Source organism: Cryptomonas paramecium, chromosome 1, assembly GCF_000194455.1.
Source record: "Cryptomonas paramecium strain CCAP977/2A chromosome 1, complete sequence".
NCBI classification, from domain to species: Eukaryota; class Cryptophyceae; order Cryptomonadales; family Cryptomonadaceae; genus Cryptomonas; species Cryptomonas paramaecium.
Window position 1 is genome coordinate 69,723 of NC_015329.1, and position 15,836 is coordinate 85,558.

A 15,836-nucleotide genomic window follows, 5' to 3' on the forward strand; every position below is an offset into this window, starting at 1 on the left:
AACTTTAGCAACCAAATCAGTTTTGTAAAAGTGACCAAACTGATACATGAATACAATGCTAAAGCAAACTGACTTTAAAATACAGTTTATTAAAATACATAACTTCAAATCTTATAAAAAGTCTTCTTTTTTCGATACGTTCGAAACGACAGGTTGGATAACCGGAAAAAATGGAACAGGGAAAACCAACCTGATCGAGGCCTTTATTTTTGTATGCGGAGAGACTTTAAAAAATATAAACTGCAGTTCATTTGAGTATTTGTTTCCAGATTTTTCTATTCGAAAAAATTTTATCATCTCTAGAGTCGATTTAATTATAAAATACGAATATATATTTATTAAAATTTCAAGAACAATCGATACCGATGGTATTAATGAATTTTATCTAAACGATAAAAACGTTAGTTTTTTTCATTTCAAAATTTTGTTTGACTGGATAGGACTTAAAAACGTTCGAGAATTAGTATTTTTAAATAATTTAGAAAATAATTTTATATTTTTAAACAAAAATTGTTTAACAAGATTATTTTATGATTTAATTAGTTTTAAGAAAAAAAATAAACTTTGGGAAAAAATTAAAATGCTAAAAAATAAACTCCGAACAAATGATTATTTTTATTTCAAAAAAATAAAATTTATAATTAACCAAAAATTTTTTTTTTATAAAAAAAAAAAAATAGCTGACAAATCCAAACTTATTAAAATTGATATGAAAACAGAAAAAAAAAATTTCTTTTTTTATAAAAAAAAAATTTTTTTACACGAAAATTTGAAATTGCTTAAAAAAAATGCTCAAAAATCATTACAAATGGGATATCTGTTTTTTTATAATTCTTCTATTACTGCTTATAAAATTAAATGTAAATATTTAAGCAAGAAAAATGGTAAACTAAAAAAAAGTTCTATGACTGATAACTATCAGTTTTTATTAATAAATTTTTTTTTTATTAGTGAAAATATAAGAAAACTTAAAAAAATTTTTTCATTAATAAAAAAAAAGTATATAATACAATGTTTTTTTAAAACCTCTCGAAATATTTATTTTCCAAGAAATAAAACTTATAAAAAAAAATTCTACGCAATTTTATATATAAAATTTGATTTTTTTTTTCTATACATAAAAAAAAATTTTTTGGAAACCTTATTCGAACGTAATATAAAATTTAATAAATCGCTGAAAAACGCGAAAACATGTCATATATGTTTGACCAGACATGAGTTATCTTCTTTTATTTTTTTTTATATATTTTGTAGACTTAAAAATATAAACATGCTTATAAACTTGAACTATGAAAAAATTATTTTCAACTTAATTTTTTGTAATATTTATTTTATTTTTATGATAAAATTTTTCATGAAAAATCCTAATATAGAAAAAATAAAACCAATTAAAAATTTATATCAAGTTATTCCTGTTTTTTTGTCAAAAACAATCAGAGGATTATGTATTGATTTGTTTAAAATATTAGACTGTTCATATAAGTTGATTTTGAAAAAATTTGTTAAACAAAATTCTAATTTAATTTTCATAAATAACCCAACTGCGATAACGAGTTTAGTAAAATATATAAAAAAAACACAAATATGTCCAGTAAAAATTTTAGTTAAAAAAAATTTGATTAATATATATAATTCTACGAAAAAAAGAAATATTTGTGTTTTTTTAGAATATTTAGAATTCGAAGAGTCTGATTTAACTTGTTTTTTTTATGCGGATAAAAAAAACTATTTTAGTAGTCAAAAAGAGCTATCCAGAAAAGAAAAAAATTTAAAAGTATTTGGATATTATGTATTAAAAAATTCAATTTATCCTACGGTTTCTTTTTTTTCGACTAACTCAAAAAAGAAACCAGGTTTTAAAAAAAAAAAAATCTTTTTTTTAAAAGAACAAATTAAACAAATGGTTAGCAACAAAATAATCTTTGCATTAAAGCAAAAAAAAAATAATTTAACTAATAATTATTTAGTTTGTTTATTTACTCTAGGTGTGGTTAGATTATTTGAAAAATATTTCGATAAAATATTTTTTTTTACAATTTTAAAACACTTTTTATGTGTTCGAGAATGTGTTATTTTTTTTTTAATTCATGGTCTAATCGAAAATTTTTTTTTCAATTTAAAAAAAACTTTGTTCGAATTGAAAAAAAAAAAAATGTTTTTTAACAGAAACATTTTTTATTTAAATAATGTCTGTATTTTTATATATGAGACTAAAAAAAAAATAACAAATAAACAAAATTCTAGTTTCAAATTTCATAAAAAATATATATCAGTTGTAAATTTATTTAGTCTAAATTATTTAAACATGGCTAATAAAGAAAGATGTACAAAATTTTTTTTTTCCAAGTTTATACATAACTTGATAAAAGAAAATAAACATCTGACAGATTTAAAACGTTTTAAAAATATGTCAGATTTATTTTTAAATAAATTGTGTAAAATTATAAATTTAAAAAAAAAAATTTTGAACTATGTTTATAAAGAAAATTTTAAACTAATAAATGTAAAAATATTTCTTCAAATTTTAAATTTTAAATTACTAAGATATACGAAAATTGTTTATTTAATAAAAAATTTTATATTTGAGACCAAAGCTGACCGTACACAACATTTATACGTGTTAGTAAAAAAAGACCGTATATATCAGAAAAATCAACTTTTAATTCAAAATTTTTTTAATCTCAACGTAAGTTTAAATAAAAAAATTTTTCAAAAAAATTTGTTTTTTTTAAAAAAGCAAATTAAAGATAATCATAACCGTTTTATTTATATTCGATCGAAATTATTGGAAAACAAATATAGATACTTATTGCTCAGTAAAAAAATAAATAAAAGTCAAAAAAAATTACTTAAAAAATTTGAATGGAATTTTCATATAGTTTCTACAAAAGTAAATCATGTATATAAACGTATCACAAGAACACGATACAATCCATTAGGAGGTATAGCTTTTTTAAAACTTTCGAATGAAAAAGATAGCAAAAAAAAAAACATATCATATATTGCAATTCCTTCTGCGAGAAAAATATGCAATATAGAGGCTCTTAGTGGTGGGGAAAAAATAGTTGCTTCATTTTCGTTGATAATGGCATTGCATAAAGTTTATAATCCTCCGATCATGTTTTGTGATGAATTGGACGAAAATTTAGATGATATGCATTTTAAAAAGATTTTAAAATACCTAATAAATAATTCAAAAAAAAAAATATCAAAACATATATGGTGAGTTTAAAGTTAAAATTTTCTAAATTATTCGAATGTATGTCATTTATTTTGAAAAATCAGAAAGGCTCTGGCTTTTATAAAATTTTCTTATAAAATTTTTTTTTCATTATTTTTTTTGAATACGTATTTTTAAAGATAAGCATATTTTAATAAACCGATCTTCACTTTTGCTTTGAAGATATTTCAATAGTTTTTTTCTAGCATTAACCATATGGACTAGTCCTTTTATAGAAGAAAAATCTTTAGGATTTTTTTTAATATGTACAGCTACGCGAGAAATTTTAGTTGATAATGCAGTTATCTGGTATTCAGAATTTCCTGTATTTTTTAAATTTTTTTCATAACCTTCACTAATTTTTTCATTTTGGTCAGCTAAATATTGCTGAATCATAGTAATTCTGCTCGATATTGTTTTATTAAAAACCGTGCAACCAGTTTTTGTTTTTCCTAAAGTAGTTAAAAACGAATTATTATAGACAATCATTTGATAAAAAATATACAGATATCGAATTTGTCCGCAAAGCATTGAACATGCGTTAAAATGAATAAATTTTAAAAATTATAGTTTCCGTAAAAAAAAAATATCAATAGGGACCACGTGCGCAACACACCCTTTGCATTCATATATAATAAAATAACGATGTCACGTTACAACACAAACGAATCAAGCAACGACTGTCATGAAAACAAAAAAGCATTTCAAGTCATAAAAATAAACGAAGCTTTTTCGGAAGTTTTGCAACAATCTGCAATGAAAATGGCTGAATTTACTCAACAGGTTGATGATAACAACAAAATTCCTAATTTTGGAATAAAAGCAGCCGAATTAATAAGAGATGCTTTGGAAAATTTTGACAATCAGATCGAGGAACCTCTAAAAGAATGGACATTAGTCATTAAAAAAAAACAAGAACTAGAAACAATGTTGGATACCAGTCTTAATTGTATCTTTCTAAAACAGTTATCAATACTAAGAGAACTTTCTATAGTTCATTTTAAATCTGCTTCCACAAACGAAGATATCCCGGAAGATTTTGCATTTTTTACAGCAGATTCTTTTTATGTCAGGGAAGCAGAGGATTCTGTTATGCCAGGTTCTTATTGGAGTTATTCTACTGAACGTGTAAATTTACACAATACTATTAGAGAAATTTCAAATAGAAGAAAACAATTAATATCTGAAAAAATCCAACACGCAGAACATCAGGCAAATGCATTTCAATATCTTCAAATGCAACAAGCTCAGATACAAGCCATACAACAGCAACAATACGGAGGGTCTCCGGGAAGTTGGAATGTTGGTCTTGCGTATCGACCTCCGGATAGTAATTTAAACGTGTCGATGGGATACCAACAAGGAAAAACTAACATTCAAGTTTCTATGGTTCCTGATGAGCAAGCAGGCCTTTTGGGTCCAAATGGGTTTACGTCTGGCGTTGGTCCGGCTAATCTAGGTGTTTCTCTGAATTTAAATTTTTAAGTTTTTTTGTACAATTGTACAAATATTTAATTATTTTATTTTACTAAAATAAAATTGATATTTGTCATATTGAATAGTTTTCCAATTTTCTGTACTTTCTCTTATTAAATTTAAATAATGTTTAATAAAGTTTTTTTGATATAATTGTAATCTAAGTTCTTTTTGCCATTGGTTCATTTTATAACTTTTGGTAAAGTTAAAAATATTTTCAAACCAAACAACTTGCAGAATTGTATTTAAATCTATTGTATTTTTTTTTATTAAAAAAATTCCTCTTATAAAAATCTCTTTAAAATATTCGAATTTTTCACTTTCTTTTCCGTTAATTCTGTTTAGCAATTCTTTTGTTAGTTTAAAAAATTTAGCCTCGAATTTTAAATTTCCGGGCATATATCCTAATATATAACCAAAATCGACGTGAATGATTTTATCGTCTAAGTTTACTAATATATTTCCATTATGCCTATCTTTAAGTTGTGAAAGAAAACAAAACAAAGAATATGCGGCGAGAGATCTTATGTACTCGATTTTTTGAAATCTTAGTTGTTGTTGAAAAAAAAAGAAAGCCAATTCGCATTTTGTTTTTTTTAATTTGTTTAGTTCGTGTAATGAAACGGAATCCAAGAAAAAAGATAACACTCCGTTCATAGGAAAATTCCAATGGAAAAAAAAAGAGGTTATCCATAAATCTACATATTGTTCTTGAAAAATTTTGTCCATTTGTGAAATGAAAAAATTTGCAAAAATTTCGTTTAGAAAATCTCTGCTTTCTTTGATTAAAATGTATTTAAAAAAAAAATTTGGACTGATCTTTTTAGTAAAACCATTCTTTTTTTTATTGTCTTTAAAAATAATTGGTAAATTTTTTAAAGAAAAAAAATTCTCTGTAAATGAAAAAAATTTTTTTTCTTTAAAAAATAAAAATTTCTTTTTTTTTTTAGCATAAAGAGGTATTGTGGTAAATTTGTTTTTCACAAAAAATTTATATTTCGTGATACTTGTTTCAAATAACATAAAAATTTTGGTGTTTTTTAAAAAAAGACGTACCGGGCAGTATTTGTTAGATGGCATAATTTTACAATTTGAAATGACGATTTTAAAAAAAACAAACAAAAAATTATTCGTAGAAGTTAAAAAATAATTAAAATTTGAATCAATTTTTAAATTTATTAGATTTTTGTTTTTAACTGTCACTACATTGCTTAAATAATTAATTTTTAATATAACCAATTTTATGTAAAAAAAAATATCATAATAGAGTAGATTTTTCTTCTACAGCTTGTTAAGAATTTCAAAACAAACATAGAACAATAGTTTTGAAAAAAAGTATCATTTCTTTCTAAAGCCATAGATTGAAATTTTAAATTTTTTCTTTTTTTTCTTTTTGGGTATAAAATCTAAAAAAAATATCTGATTTTTCGTACGAATACATTTTAAAAAAAACAAACATCAGTTTATTCGGATAAAACATATTTTTTTTCATACAAACCGGACTAAATTTTTTAAACCAGGGTACTATTTGTAAATGATTGAAAGATACAATTACGTTATTGTAATATATTTTATTTTCGTAATAAAAATTATATTTTTTAGAAATATTGAAATCAAATTTTTCATTTCTCAATTTTATCAAATAAAGCCTAGACATTTCCTGTTTTAGACCATTTTTCTTTTTTAATAATTTTTGAAAAAAAGAAAATAATTTAACATGAAAATAAGAGTTACAGGCTGAACTTAAAATGCTCCACATAGTCGCATTAAACAGATATTTAATTGAATTTGTGTGTACGAATTTACTTTTTCTTAATATTTTAACGGAATTATAAGAATCAAGTTGCATCTTTAATTCCAAGTGTAATTACTTGCTCAAGGAAAAGGACAGATATGTTTACATGGACAATAAAATCGGAATTAAAATTGGCCCTTATTACCTTGGAAAAACTTTGGGAATAGGATCTTTTGGAAAAGTGAAGCTTGCTAAACACGAAGTATGTGGACAAAAAGTCGCTATAAAAGTATTAAATAGAAAAAAAATAAATTTTTTAAAAATGGGTGAAAAAATAGTAAGAGAAATAAATATATTGAAATTTTTCATACATCCTCATATCATTCGTTTATTTGAAGTAATCAATACGCCTTCTGATATATTTGTTATAACTGAATACATAACCGGAGGAGAACTTTTTAACTATATTGTCGAACGCGGCAGATTATCGGAAGAAGAATCTCGTAGATTTTTTCAGCAAATTATCTCTGGAATAGAATATTGTCATCAATATAAAGTTGTCCATAGAGACCTTAAACCGGAAAACCTTCTTCTAGATATGCATCTTAATATCAAGATAGCTGATTTTGGGTTATCAAATATTATGCAAGATGGTTTTTTTCTTAAAACTTCTTGCGGGAGCCCTAATTATGCTGCACCTGAAGTTATAAGCGGAAAACCTTATATAGGACCCGAAGTTGACATTTGGTCATGTGGAATAATTTTATACGCATTATTGTGTGGAATATTGCCGTTTGACGATGAAAGTATACCAAAACTATTTAAAAAAATAAAAAGCGGTATCTATGCTATTCCTTATTATCTTACAGATTCTTGTAAAGACTTGATTTCGAAATTACTTGTGACAAATCCTTTAAACAGAATAACTGTTAAAAACATAAGAGAGCATAGGTGGTTCCAAATTCGTTTGCCTAAATATTTACTATTTTCTCCAGTTAAAAAATCTGTAAATTCGAAAGAAATTTTGGCTTTTAACGACTCGATAATACAAACAGTTGCATTGAAAACTACTTATGGGAAAAAATTTCTATTACTCATGTTACAAAGAAATGAAAAAAATTTTTTAACTATTATGTACTATTTGATTAGAGAAAATGTAACTCCCTTTGATATGATTATTATAGAAAATAGTTGTGTAAATTATAAAGATCAAAAAAAAAATAAAAAAATTGTATCAGAGCAAATTGATAAAATAAACCATAAAAAAGATTGGTCACTAGGTATTAAAAACATATTTTGTAATATCGCGGAAATATTATTTGAAATTCACAGGGCAGTCAGAGTCCTAGAATGGAAATATAATGCTAATTCCAGTAATTCTTTTCATGTAATTGTTATTAATCAAAGCGTATGGAACAAAAAAAACAAACTAAAAAAAAAATATTTTCTTTCTCGGATAAATAAAATTGGTATTCAGCTGTATAAAAAAAAAATTGTTATTTTTTAGATTTTTTAAAAATACAAGGAGAGCTGTCTAATTTTTTATTTTTAAGTAGAATTTTTTCCAATGAATTAAAATTCATAAATAACTGAAAAACTACGTACAACATTTAAAAATTTATAAAAAGGTTCTTAAAAAAATTGATTTTTTCGAGAAGTAGATCTTCTTTATAAGAAAAATTATGCTACTTATATCCAAAAAAAAACTTTCAGAAATATCTGAATTTATCAAAATCATATATTTTCTCAAATAAGTTTTTTTACAAATCACCTTAATTACATGATATGAAATTTTTTTCTTTAAAAAATAATTAAGTTGAATTAACATATTTTTTTGGTTTGTATTATCGCAATTTGAGACGAAAATTCTAGAAGAGGAAAATTTTATATTTCGAACTCTATTATAATATAAACATTTTTTTGTATTTTTTTTAGTTCGTCTAAAATTTATGTATAATATGTTAAAATTGCAACATAAATTAGCTTCGTGTATACATTTCAAAAATAACAAATGGACATCATCTGACATAGAATGTCTATTTGTTATTTTTAATTGAATAAATATTTATATGATATAATATTAATACTACTCAAATTTAAAATAATTTGAAGTGCATTTTTAAACCTTTCACCTACATCTGCTTCAACTTCACTTGTCCAATATAAAAAAAGGACAAAAAAAACTACCCATGAACATAGTTGTAATTTAAATAAGAAAGCTTTGTTTTTATAGAGCAAGTTAGATGATTTGTAACTTATGTTAACACAAATAGATTCCAATCCAAAAAAAATGTAAAAAAATGCAAATATAAAATTTGTTAGAGATACAAAATTACATCTGTGTACAGATCCTAGAGGAGGACAGAAAAAAATTCCAACCTTACAAAATTTCCAATTGTAGTTAACCTTGTAAATCATAAAAAAACAATTTAAAACAATCATTAAAGAGAAAACAACATCAATTAATTGCATACCGGAATACATATTTTGCTGTTTATAAATCACGCCAATAGGGTCCACGGCGATGAAGTAAAAGTAAAAATATTAAACAAATCTTCATTGGTATACGAAATATTTTATGTTTGAAAAAATAAAAAAAAATAAATCGCAAGAAAAACATGTTTTTAGAGTAATATCAGATGAAATTTATATCACTTTTTGTGTCTATGATGTATTGTTTTTTTTTTTTCAGGATTATTTTTCTGTAAATTTATACCGAGACCTTTTTTTTAATTGCAAAAAAAAATATATTATTGTAGTTTTATCTTTTTTAGTTGAAAAAATTATCTTTTACTTTAAGCACATAAACAAAGTTCAAAAAAATGCGTTTTTCCTTATAAAATTTCTCGGGTACCCTTTTCTGATACATAAAATATATTTTCTTTTAATTTCCAGATGTTGTTCATGGAATGTATTGACGAATTTTTTAGAATGGCTAGTTAATCTTGTTTTTTATCAAGTTCAGTTAGAAAAAAAAATGGGTTTTTCTTTTAAATTGAAATTTAAAAAAAGTATATGGCAAAAAACCTTCACGCCATACAATCGAACTTTAGCCATATCAAATTATTATAAATGGAAAAAAACGATATGGTCACAACTAATTGTCGATATTTATACTAAAAAAACATTCAAAAGCGAACAAACAAAAAAAAATTTGATACTCGAGTATAAACATTTTTTATATAAACATATTCTTATTTTATATAAAAAAATCGAATTAAACTATTTTGAAAAAAAATTTCTATTTGAAAAAGTTTTTTTGTCTAAATTTCTAGAACTAAATATTTATTCAGCTAACTTGAAACTAAATCTGAACAAATGGTCGCTGATGTTACGTAACATAAAAAACTTTCATTGTGAGCATATTACAAATAAAACTAACTTAAAATTTTATAAAACGAATATGTTAATTCATGCTAATACAGAAGTTTATATTGAAATATTTTTTTATTTTTTATTCTTCGTTTTTTATTTTTTTCAATCACACGAGTTGAACTTTAGAGTTTTTTTTTCATCAGAAATTAATACTTTAAAACTTAATTTAATCAAATTGAAAACAAAAATTTCTGATTTTTCAATTTTTTTTACAAAAAAGTTTGCTTTTTTTTTTACAAAAAAATATTTTCATAATCTGAGTTTGTTTGCTCGTTTGTTTTTAGTATATCAAACATCAAAAATAATTTTTATTAAAAAAAAGCACCAAATTTTTATTAAAAATAAACTGAAAGACAAAAATGAAATTGCTTTATTTGTTCTATATAAAAAAATATTTTTAAATAACAAAAAAATTCATTCTGAAAATTTTTTACCAATTCTTAAATCTGTAAAAAATTTATATATTTATATAAACATTCATGAGTGTTTTTATTTTAACAAACAAGGCAATATTAGAATATGTAAAACAACGTAACTAGTTAAAAAAATATACAAAAGCGTCTTTTGATGTTTCTGAAAAAAAAAAAAATCCAAATCCTTTTTCTGTACTGTATATACGATATAAATTATAACTATATAGATTATATTTTGGTTCAATAAATTAGCTATCAGCATGAATCTTGTGTCTTCTTTATATCTTTTTTTCAAATACATCCCGCTAAAAACTGATGTAGTTGTAATATCATCGATAAAATTTTTTATTTTTTTGATAAATTGAAAGTAAAATTTTTCCATTTTTTTCCGTAAAAAAATGCATTTTTTTTTTTTGTTAAAATTTGTTAAGAAAAATTTTATTTGCATTTTTTTTTTTTGGTTAAGTTCAGTATAACCAAATCGCAGTCGACAAATTTTGGCAAAATGGGATGATTGTATCTTTGAATATAAAGGTAAGTTAATATTTTTTTAAAAGTATAAACATGCAAAACTTCAACGTTTTTTTTTTTATGTGAAATTTTGCATAAAGACTTAACCTATAAGAATCGAGCATCAAAAATAAACAAACACTTAATTGATAAAAGAAAAAATTTTTGCGTATATTAAATTCATTTTCTTGGTGAATTAAAAAAATCCTGGTAAAAAAAATCAAATGTATTATTATTTGAAAAAAAAAAAATCGTATCGTCGTTAAAAAATTTTTTTTGTGAAATATTTGAAAAACAAGACAACCTGGGCACATGTTTTTTAACAAAACTATACATTTTCTTATATTAAAAATAATCATTAATAAAAAAAAAAAGCACATTAACCCTAAAATGATAAAATTTTCAAACCATATTAATACGTCAGTTGTTTCGCTCAGCCATTTCAATGGAAAATCTTGATAAAAAAAATCGATGTAATGTTTTGCTTTTTGACCAATTTTTTTAAAAGTTTTTTTGACAAAATTTGAAATATATTTAAATATTTGAAAAAAAATCAATAAGAAACGTGCAAAATTAATAAAAAGCATATTTACGATAAAATTGTTCCTTATGAAAACGGACACACCTTGTTTTACAATATGCATATGTTATTATTTTTTTTATAAACAAAAATTATAATTTAATTATATATTAATATAATAAATTTAGTTTACTTTTTTTTTAAAAAAATTACAATTTAATCAATTTATCAAGTAAAAAAAGGTGGTTTGAAATTTTTTTAGCTGCTCTATCTATACAAGTGTAACTAGGATATCCGATAAAAGTTGTTATTAAATCCAAATTGTTTATAAGAGTCTGGGCTAACTTCGAAACTTCTTCAGATTTTATATCTAAAATATAAGCATCATAACACATGCAATGATCTAATATTTTCTTTATTGCTATTTTGTATGAAAAAGGTTTTATATTTAGCTTTTGTAATAAAAGAAATTCGAAATTTCCAACTTTCTGGCCTTTTTTTAACAAGTTTACGGGAGACAAGATTTCTATTTGACCTTTTTGAATTTTAGTTTGTATATTTAAAGACTGAAACAAAGATGTACTGTCTGGTAACATTTCGGTCTGACCTGCCGGGATAACAACGTCGCAATGAGACACTTGACCCAGCTTAGGCGAAGCATATACTTTATTCGATTCCAATATTTCATTTATTTCAAACGGATTTAATTTAGAAAATATTAACCCAACGTTTCCAGATACAAATGAACAAAAAAGATCTATATCTTGTTTATTATTTGCATACGATTTTAATATTTTGCGAATTAAACTATTTTTTTGGAAAATTAAAACAGAATTTTTATCGAAAGATTTTTTACAATTCTGTATTTGAAAAGAATTTACATTTGTTAAATCTACTAATAATACTCGATTATATTTTAAAAAAAGATAATTAAATTTTGCTTTTTGTTGAGATTTTATTTTTAATTTATCACAAGAACCCATTATTTAAAGCTTAGTTGCATCCACATTTTCTCGAAACCACCACCTGCGTGTAGTGCTTTAATTAGCTTACAAAATTCGATAACATAATTTTTTTTAATCGTAACAATTCCGTTTGAAAAATGACGAATAAAATCAGTTTGGCTCATGTATATCAGTTTTAGAGACATTTTTTTTATGAATAAACAAAATAGATTTACTAGTACACATATTCTTGAAACAATTTTAGACACAATCGGATTAAATATATAACATTCATTTGCGCACTTATTAAGAAATTTTTCATGAAAAAACAGAATCGAATCTCCGTTTTGTCCATTTTCAAATTGTTTTTTAATCAAAATCCAATTTGAAAATAAAACATCAGAAATAAAATAATCTGAAAAATATTTAAATAAAGATAACATGCTATAACTTAGACACGAGCTTGTTGATATGAAACGAAAAAACCCACAATGCAATATAAATTTGTGGAATTTGTATATATAATTTAGCGCGTTTTCGGTAAATTTTATTTTCAAAAAATGTTTATTCAAAAGATGGTATTTTTTTTTCGAGTTATTAGTAATAAAAAAAATTACTGGCCATTTTAGAAAGCAATTATTAGGTGTATTTTTAACAACTAATTTCCGAAATAAAATGATAGCAAAATTCTTTAAAGTATTTTGATTTTTGAAAGTTTTTTGAAAATAAATAAAAATCATATAAAAATCAAACCCACAGCTAATTGGAACAAAAAATGAATTTTTGCATTTTAACTTATTTTTTTCAAAAATCACTTTTTTTTTTTTTGTAGAAAAAATGTATATCGGACTACAGGAATCAGAGTTAACATAATATGAACAAAATAAAATTTTTTGAATACATTTCAAAAAATTTTTTATTTGAAAAAAAAAAGACACGCATTTTAAAATGTCTAAAAAAAAATGTTTCATAAAAATAACAACATTTTTTTCTTGAATCGCGTTTTTGTTACGAATAAACCTTTTTTTGATACACGATATAAACCAGTTTTTTTTGATTATATTTGGTAAATATTTGCAAAAAAACCTAATTATCAAGCTATATTTTAAAATTTTTTCATAATAAAAAAATACTCTTTTTTTTATTATGAACTGATATTTGTTTGTAATTTTATACCGTAAAGGTGTTATTGTTAGAAAATTTCTATAATACTCTCCGATTTTAGTACTAAGTGTTAAATCGTTCAATAAATTATAAAATTTCAAATTTAGAAAATAATTAACAAAATAAACAATTGAACTTTTTGTTGTTTTTTTTAAATATGTAACAAATCGAAATGTAGAAAAAAAAATAATGTTCCGTTCATTTATTTTTTTCAAAAAATTAAATAAAGTTTGAATATAAATTACAAAAGGAAACAGATAATTACATAAAGTTGTTATAGAATTCCATCCTCCGTATATTCCTGTGTACAATTTATTCAAAATCCAACCAAATTTACTATAAATAACTTTTAAAAAATATGTTAAATAATTTAAAACTAAGTCAAATGACTGACAGTTAAATATGTTAATAAAATAAAATAAAATTTTAATTTTTTTTTGGAAATTTTTAAATTTGTGTGTTTTTTTATATTCAGAGCTGTTCGAGACCGAAAAGAAAGAAAAATTAAAAAAATTCAAGAAGAGATGTTCCATGCATAAAAAAAAATTTAAAGTAAAAAATAAGCCCGTTTTTTTTCTAAGTAGAAAATTTTCTGAAAAAAGTTTTCTTAGATTGATGAATATTACAAAAAATTTCATTTTTTATATGTTTACTAAAAAAATCCACAAAATACAAAAAGAAAAATCCACAAAGTGCACCTCCTGTATTTTTTTTAAATGCTATATAATCCTTTTTCTTTACACCATTTAAATAACCACCAATATAATCCAATTACTAAGTGAATTATCAAAAAAATGCAAACAAAAAAATAAGTTTGGGAAGAATTTTCTTCTTTAAAAATAGAAATACTCAAATTCATTCCAAAAACAGCAGCAACGAGCCCTCCTGCTGCAAATGCTAAAGATATTATATTAAGGGTCAATTCTACAAATAAAATACGATTTCTGATAGTGTCTAATCTAATACTAACTAAATCTTCAGTATCATCTATAGCGTTATCCAGTAGTTTTGCTCTACTAGTTAAATAATCGATAATTTGCAGATAATTTTCAGCTAGTATTTCAATTTCTTCATGTTCAGTCAAGTTCCTTATTGAAGCTGAGCAAACAATTTTTTCGCTTAGATACATATTTAACATATTTTCATCTTCTTCTAAAATATCTTGCAAGACTTTTTGAACATCTTGAGATCTGCTAGAAAATTGATTTAATCTTTGTTTAAAAGAACGGAGTTCTTCGAGTTGCCTACTAGTAAGTTTGGTAGGCAAATCATCTAAATTTTCTAAAATCGTAGGCTCTAAAGAAGAAAAATTTTTTTCTAAGCTTACGCATACATTTATTAATATTCCTTCTAAAGCTTTGAACTCATAAGGCATATTCGGTGTCTCTATGTCTGCATCGTAGTCTTTTCTGAGCTTTTCTGATATTATTTTAATACTTTTTTGAACTTTCGGGTTATCCGGGTCAAATAAAAATAATTTATCACAAAGAATAACTGCTCGAATTTGTTCAAGTGAAACTAATATAGCATTGTACCTTATCCATAGAGCAGGGCGTGCGCTGAAGGCAGGATCTATTTGTCTTATATCTCGAATTTGCAAAACTCTTCTAAAAAATTTCATTAAGCTATTTTTATCTTTTTCGTGTATAATGTTAAATGGAAATTTATTAATTTTTTTTTTTGAAATTAATTTAGAATAAACTAATTGGAGCTCAAAGAAATGAGTTCCCACTGAAATCCTGGATTCTTGAAGTAGATCCAATTTTTTAAATCTTCTTAGTATACAATTACCCTTTAGATTAAATTCCAGACATAACAACTCTGTACTTTTCATTTCAAAAAAGATCGATAAACTAAATATATATAAATTAAGTATTATTATGTTTAAGTTTATTTTTTTCAAGTTCAAGTAACAAAACAACAATAAACTGATTAATTTTTAAAAATGGACGATTGGTTAGGAGGCGAATATATTTTTTTATTTGATACATAGATAATTTCCTATAAAATAGAATAATTTCAAATATTAAAAAATAAAATTCATTTGACAGTTTTTTATAAAGTTGTATCAATTTTTTAAATTTATCATTGGTGATGTGATATAAGAAATAAAAAAACTGATTTAAAACTTCTAAATTACAATCGCCACAAATGCGGTGTCCGGTACAGTATAAGTTTAAAATTTTTATAAAATTATTAAATTTAAATTTGAGTTTATGTCTTGATAAAAGTTTTTCGTTTTTAAAATTAACACATATAAATGCAGAAAATACATTTTCTATTGAGCTGGTTGATTTTTTTAAAAATAAAACGAAACGAATAGACGCGCAGTTTTGATTCATAAAAGATTTAAGCCTGATTTTTTCAGATTTACTGAATTTGTGAAAGTTATCAATTAAAATAATTTTTTTAAACAAAAAATTATTATCAGAAATAAATGCTTTTTTTATGAAAAAAGTCATTTTACTGACAGTTTTAA

At 23.2% G+C, this 15,836-nt stretch overlaps 15 protein-coding genes across 15 annotated transcripts; 4 read left to right on the forward strand and 11 right to left on the reverse strand.

Moving 5' to 3' along the window:
- Nucleotides 1-46: 46 nt before the first annotated feature.
- smc1 (structural maintenance of chromosomes 1) lies at nucleotides 47-3,226 on the forward strand (the record flags this gene model as incomplete). Its single annotated transcript, XM_003239570.1, has 1 exon — nucleotides 47-3,226. One exon carries the CDS (start codon nucleotides 47-49, stop codon nucleotides 3,224-3,226), a length of 3,180 nt encoding a protein of 1,059 aa, XP_003239618.1.
- A 105-nt stretch (nucleotides 3,227-3,331) lies between these two features.
- On the reverse strand, nucleotides 3,332-3,751 carry rps15 (plastidial 30S ribosomal protein S15; the record flags this gene model as incomplete). Its single annotated transcript, XM_003239571.1, has 1 exon — nucleotides 3,332-3,751. The coding sequence occupies one exon, from the start codon at nucleotides 3,749-3,751 to the stop codon at nucleotides 3,332-3,334; it is 420 nt and encodes a 139-aa protein (XP_003239619.1).
- Nucleotides 3,752-3,865: 114 nt separating this feature from the next.
- Nucleotides 3,866-4,705, forward strand: CPARA_1gp064 (hypothetical protein; the record flags this gene model as incomplete). The annotated part of the gene is made up of 1 exon (XM_003239572.1): nucleotides 3,866-4,705. One exon carries the CDS (start codon nucleotides 3,866-3,868, stop codon nucleotides 4,703-4,705), a length of 840 nt encoding a protein of 279 aa, XP_003239620.1.
- A 30-nt stretch (nucleotides 4,706-4,735) lies between these two features.
- pi4K (phosphatidylinositol 4-kinase) lies at nucleotides 4,736-5,776 on the reverse strand (the record flags this gene model as incomplete). Its single annotated transcript, XM_003239573.1, has 1 exon — nucleotides 4,736-5,776. The coding sequence occupies one exon, from the start codon at nucleotides 5,774-5,776 to the stop codon at nucleotides 4,736-4,738; it is 1,041 nt and encodes a 346-aa protein (XP_003239621.1).
- A 289-nt stretch (nucleotides 5,777-6,065) lies between these two features.
- CPARA_1gp066 (hypothetical protein) lies at nucleotides 6,066-6,545 on the reverse strand (the record flags this gene model as incomplete). The annotated part of the gene is made up of 1 exon (XM_003239574.1): nucleotides 6,066-6,545. One exon carries the CDS (start codon nucleotides 6,543-6,545, stop codon nucleotides 6,066-6,068), a length of 480 nt encoding a protein of 159 aa, XP_003239622.1.
- A 52-nt stretch (nucleotides 6,546-6,597) lies between these two features.
- Nucleotides 6,598-7,938, forward strand: kin(snf1) (SNF1-related kinase; the record flags this gene model as incomplete). Its single annotated transcript, XM_003239575.1, has 1 exon — nucleotides 6,598-7,938. The coding sequence occupies one exon, from the start codon at nucleotides 6,598-6,600 to the stop codon at nucleotides 7,936-7,938; it is 1,341 nt and encodes a 446-aa protein (XP_003239623.1).
- A 111-nt stretch (nucleotides 7,939-8,049) lies between these two features.
- On the reverse strand, nucleotides 8,050-8,460 carry CPARA_1gp068 (hypothetical protein; the record flags this gene model as incomplete). The annotated part of the gene is made up of 1 exon (XM_003239576.1): nucleotides 8,050-8,460. One exon carries the CDS (start codon nucleotides 8,458-8,460, stop codon nucleotides 8,050-8,052), a length of 411 nt encoding a protein of 136 aa, XP_003239624.1.
- A 20-nt stretch (nucleotides 8,461-8,480) lies between these two features.
- Nucleotides 8,481-8,915, reverse strand: CPARA_1gp069 (hypothetical protein; the record flags this gene model as incomplete). Its single annotated transcript, XM_003239577.1, has 1 exon — nucleotides 8,481-8,915. The coding sequence occupies one exon, from the start codon at nucleotides 8,913-8,915 to the stop codon at nucleotides 8,481-8,483; it is 435 nt and encodes a 144-aa protein (XP_003239625.1).
- A 94-nt stretch (nucleotides 8,916-9,009) lies between these two features.
- CPARA_1gp070 (hypothetical protein) lies at nucleotides 9,010-10,341 on the forward strand (the record flags this gene model as incomplete). The annotated part of the gene is made up of 1 exon (XM_003239578.1): nucleotides 9,010-10,341. One exon carries the CDS (start codon nucleotides 9,010-9,012, stop codon nucleotides 10,339-10,341), a length of 1,332 nt encoding a protein of 443 aa, XP_003239626.1.
- On the reverse strand, nucleotides 10,296-10,667 carry CPARA_1gp071 (hypothetical protein; the record flags this gene model as incomplete). Its single annotated transcript, XM_003239579.1, has 1 exon — nucleotides 10,296-10,667. One exon carries the CDS (start codon nucleotides 10,665-10,667, stop codon nucleotides 10,296-10,298), a length of 372 nt encoding a protein of 123 aa, XP_003239627.1.
- A 91-nt stretch (nucleotides 10,668-10,758) lies between these two features.
- Nucleotides 10,759-11,373, reverse strand: CPARA_1gp072 (hypothetical protein; the record flags this gene model as incomplete). The annotated part of the gene is made up of 1 exon (XM_003239580.1): nucleotides 10,759-11,373. The coding sequence occupies one exon, from the start codon at nucleotides 11,371-11,373 to the stop codon at nucleotides 10,759-10,761; it is 615 nt and encodes a 204-aa protein (XP_003239628.1).
- Nucleotides 11,374-11,458: 85 nt separating this feature from the next.
- Nucleotides 11,459-12,232, reverse strand: rla0 (60S acidic ribosomal protein P0; the record flags this gene model as incomplete). Its single annotated transcript, XM_003239581.1, has 1 exon — nucleotides 11,459-12,232. One exon carries the CDS (start codon nucleotides 12,230-12,232, stop codon nucleotides 11,459-11,461), a length of 774 nt encoding a protein of 257 aa, XP_003239629.1.
- CPARA_1gp074 (hypothetical protein) lies at nucleotides 12,232-13,995 on the reverse strand (the record flags this gene model as incomplete). Its single annotated transcript, XM_003239582.1, has 1 exon — nucleotides 12,232-13,995. One exon carries the CDS (start codon nucleotides 13,993-13,995, stop codon nucleotides 12,232-12,234), a length of 1,764 nt encoding a protein of 587 aa, XP_003239630.1.
- Nucleotides 13,996-14,069: 74 nt separating this feature from the next.
- On the reverse strand, nucleotides 14,070-15,191 carry mrs2 (CorA Metal Ion Transporter (MIT) Family; the record flags this gene model as incomplete). Its single annotated transcript, XM_003239583.1, has 1 exon — nucleotides 14,070-15,191. One exon carries the CDS (start codon nucleotides 15,189-15,191, stop codon nucleotides 14,070-14,072), a length of 1,122 nt encoding a protein of 373 aa, XP_003239631.1.
- A 34-nt stretch (nucleotides 15,192-15,225) lies between these two features.
- On the reverse strand, nucleotides 15,226-15,819 carry CPARA_1gp076 (hypothetical protein; the record flags this gene model as incomplete). The annotated part of the gene is made up of 1 exon (XM_003239584.1): nucleotides 15,226-15,819. One exon carries the CDS (start codon nucleotides 15,817-15,819, stop codon nucleotides 15,226-15,228), a length of 594 nt encoding a protein of 197 aa, XP_003239632.1.
- Between the last annotated feature and the right edge of the window lie 17 nt (nucleotides 15,820-15,836).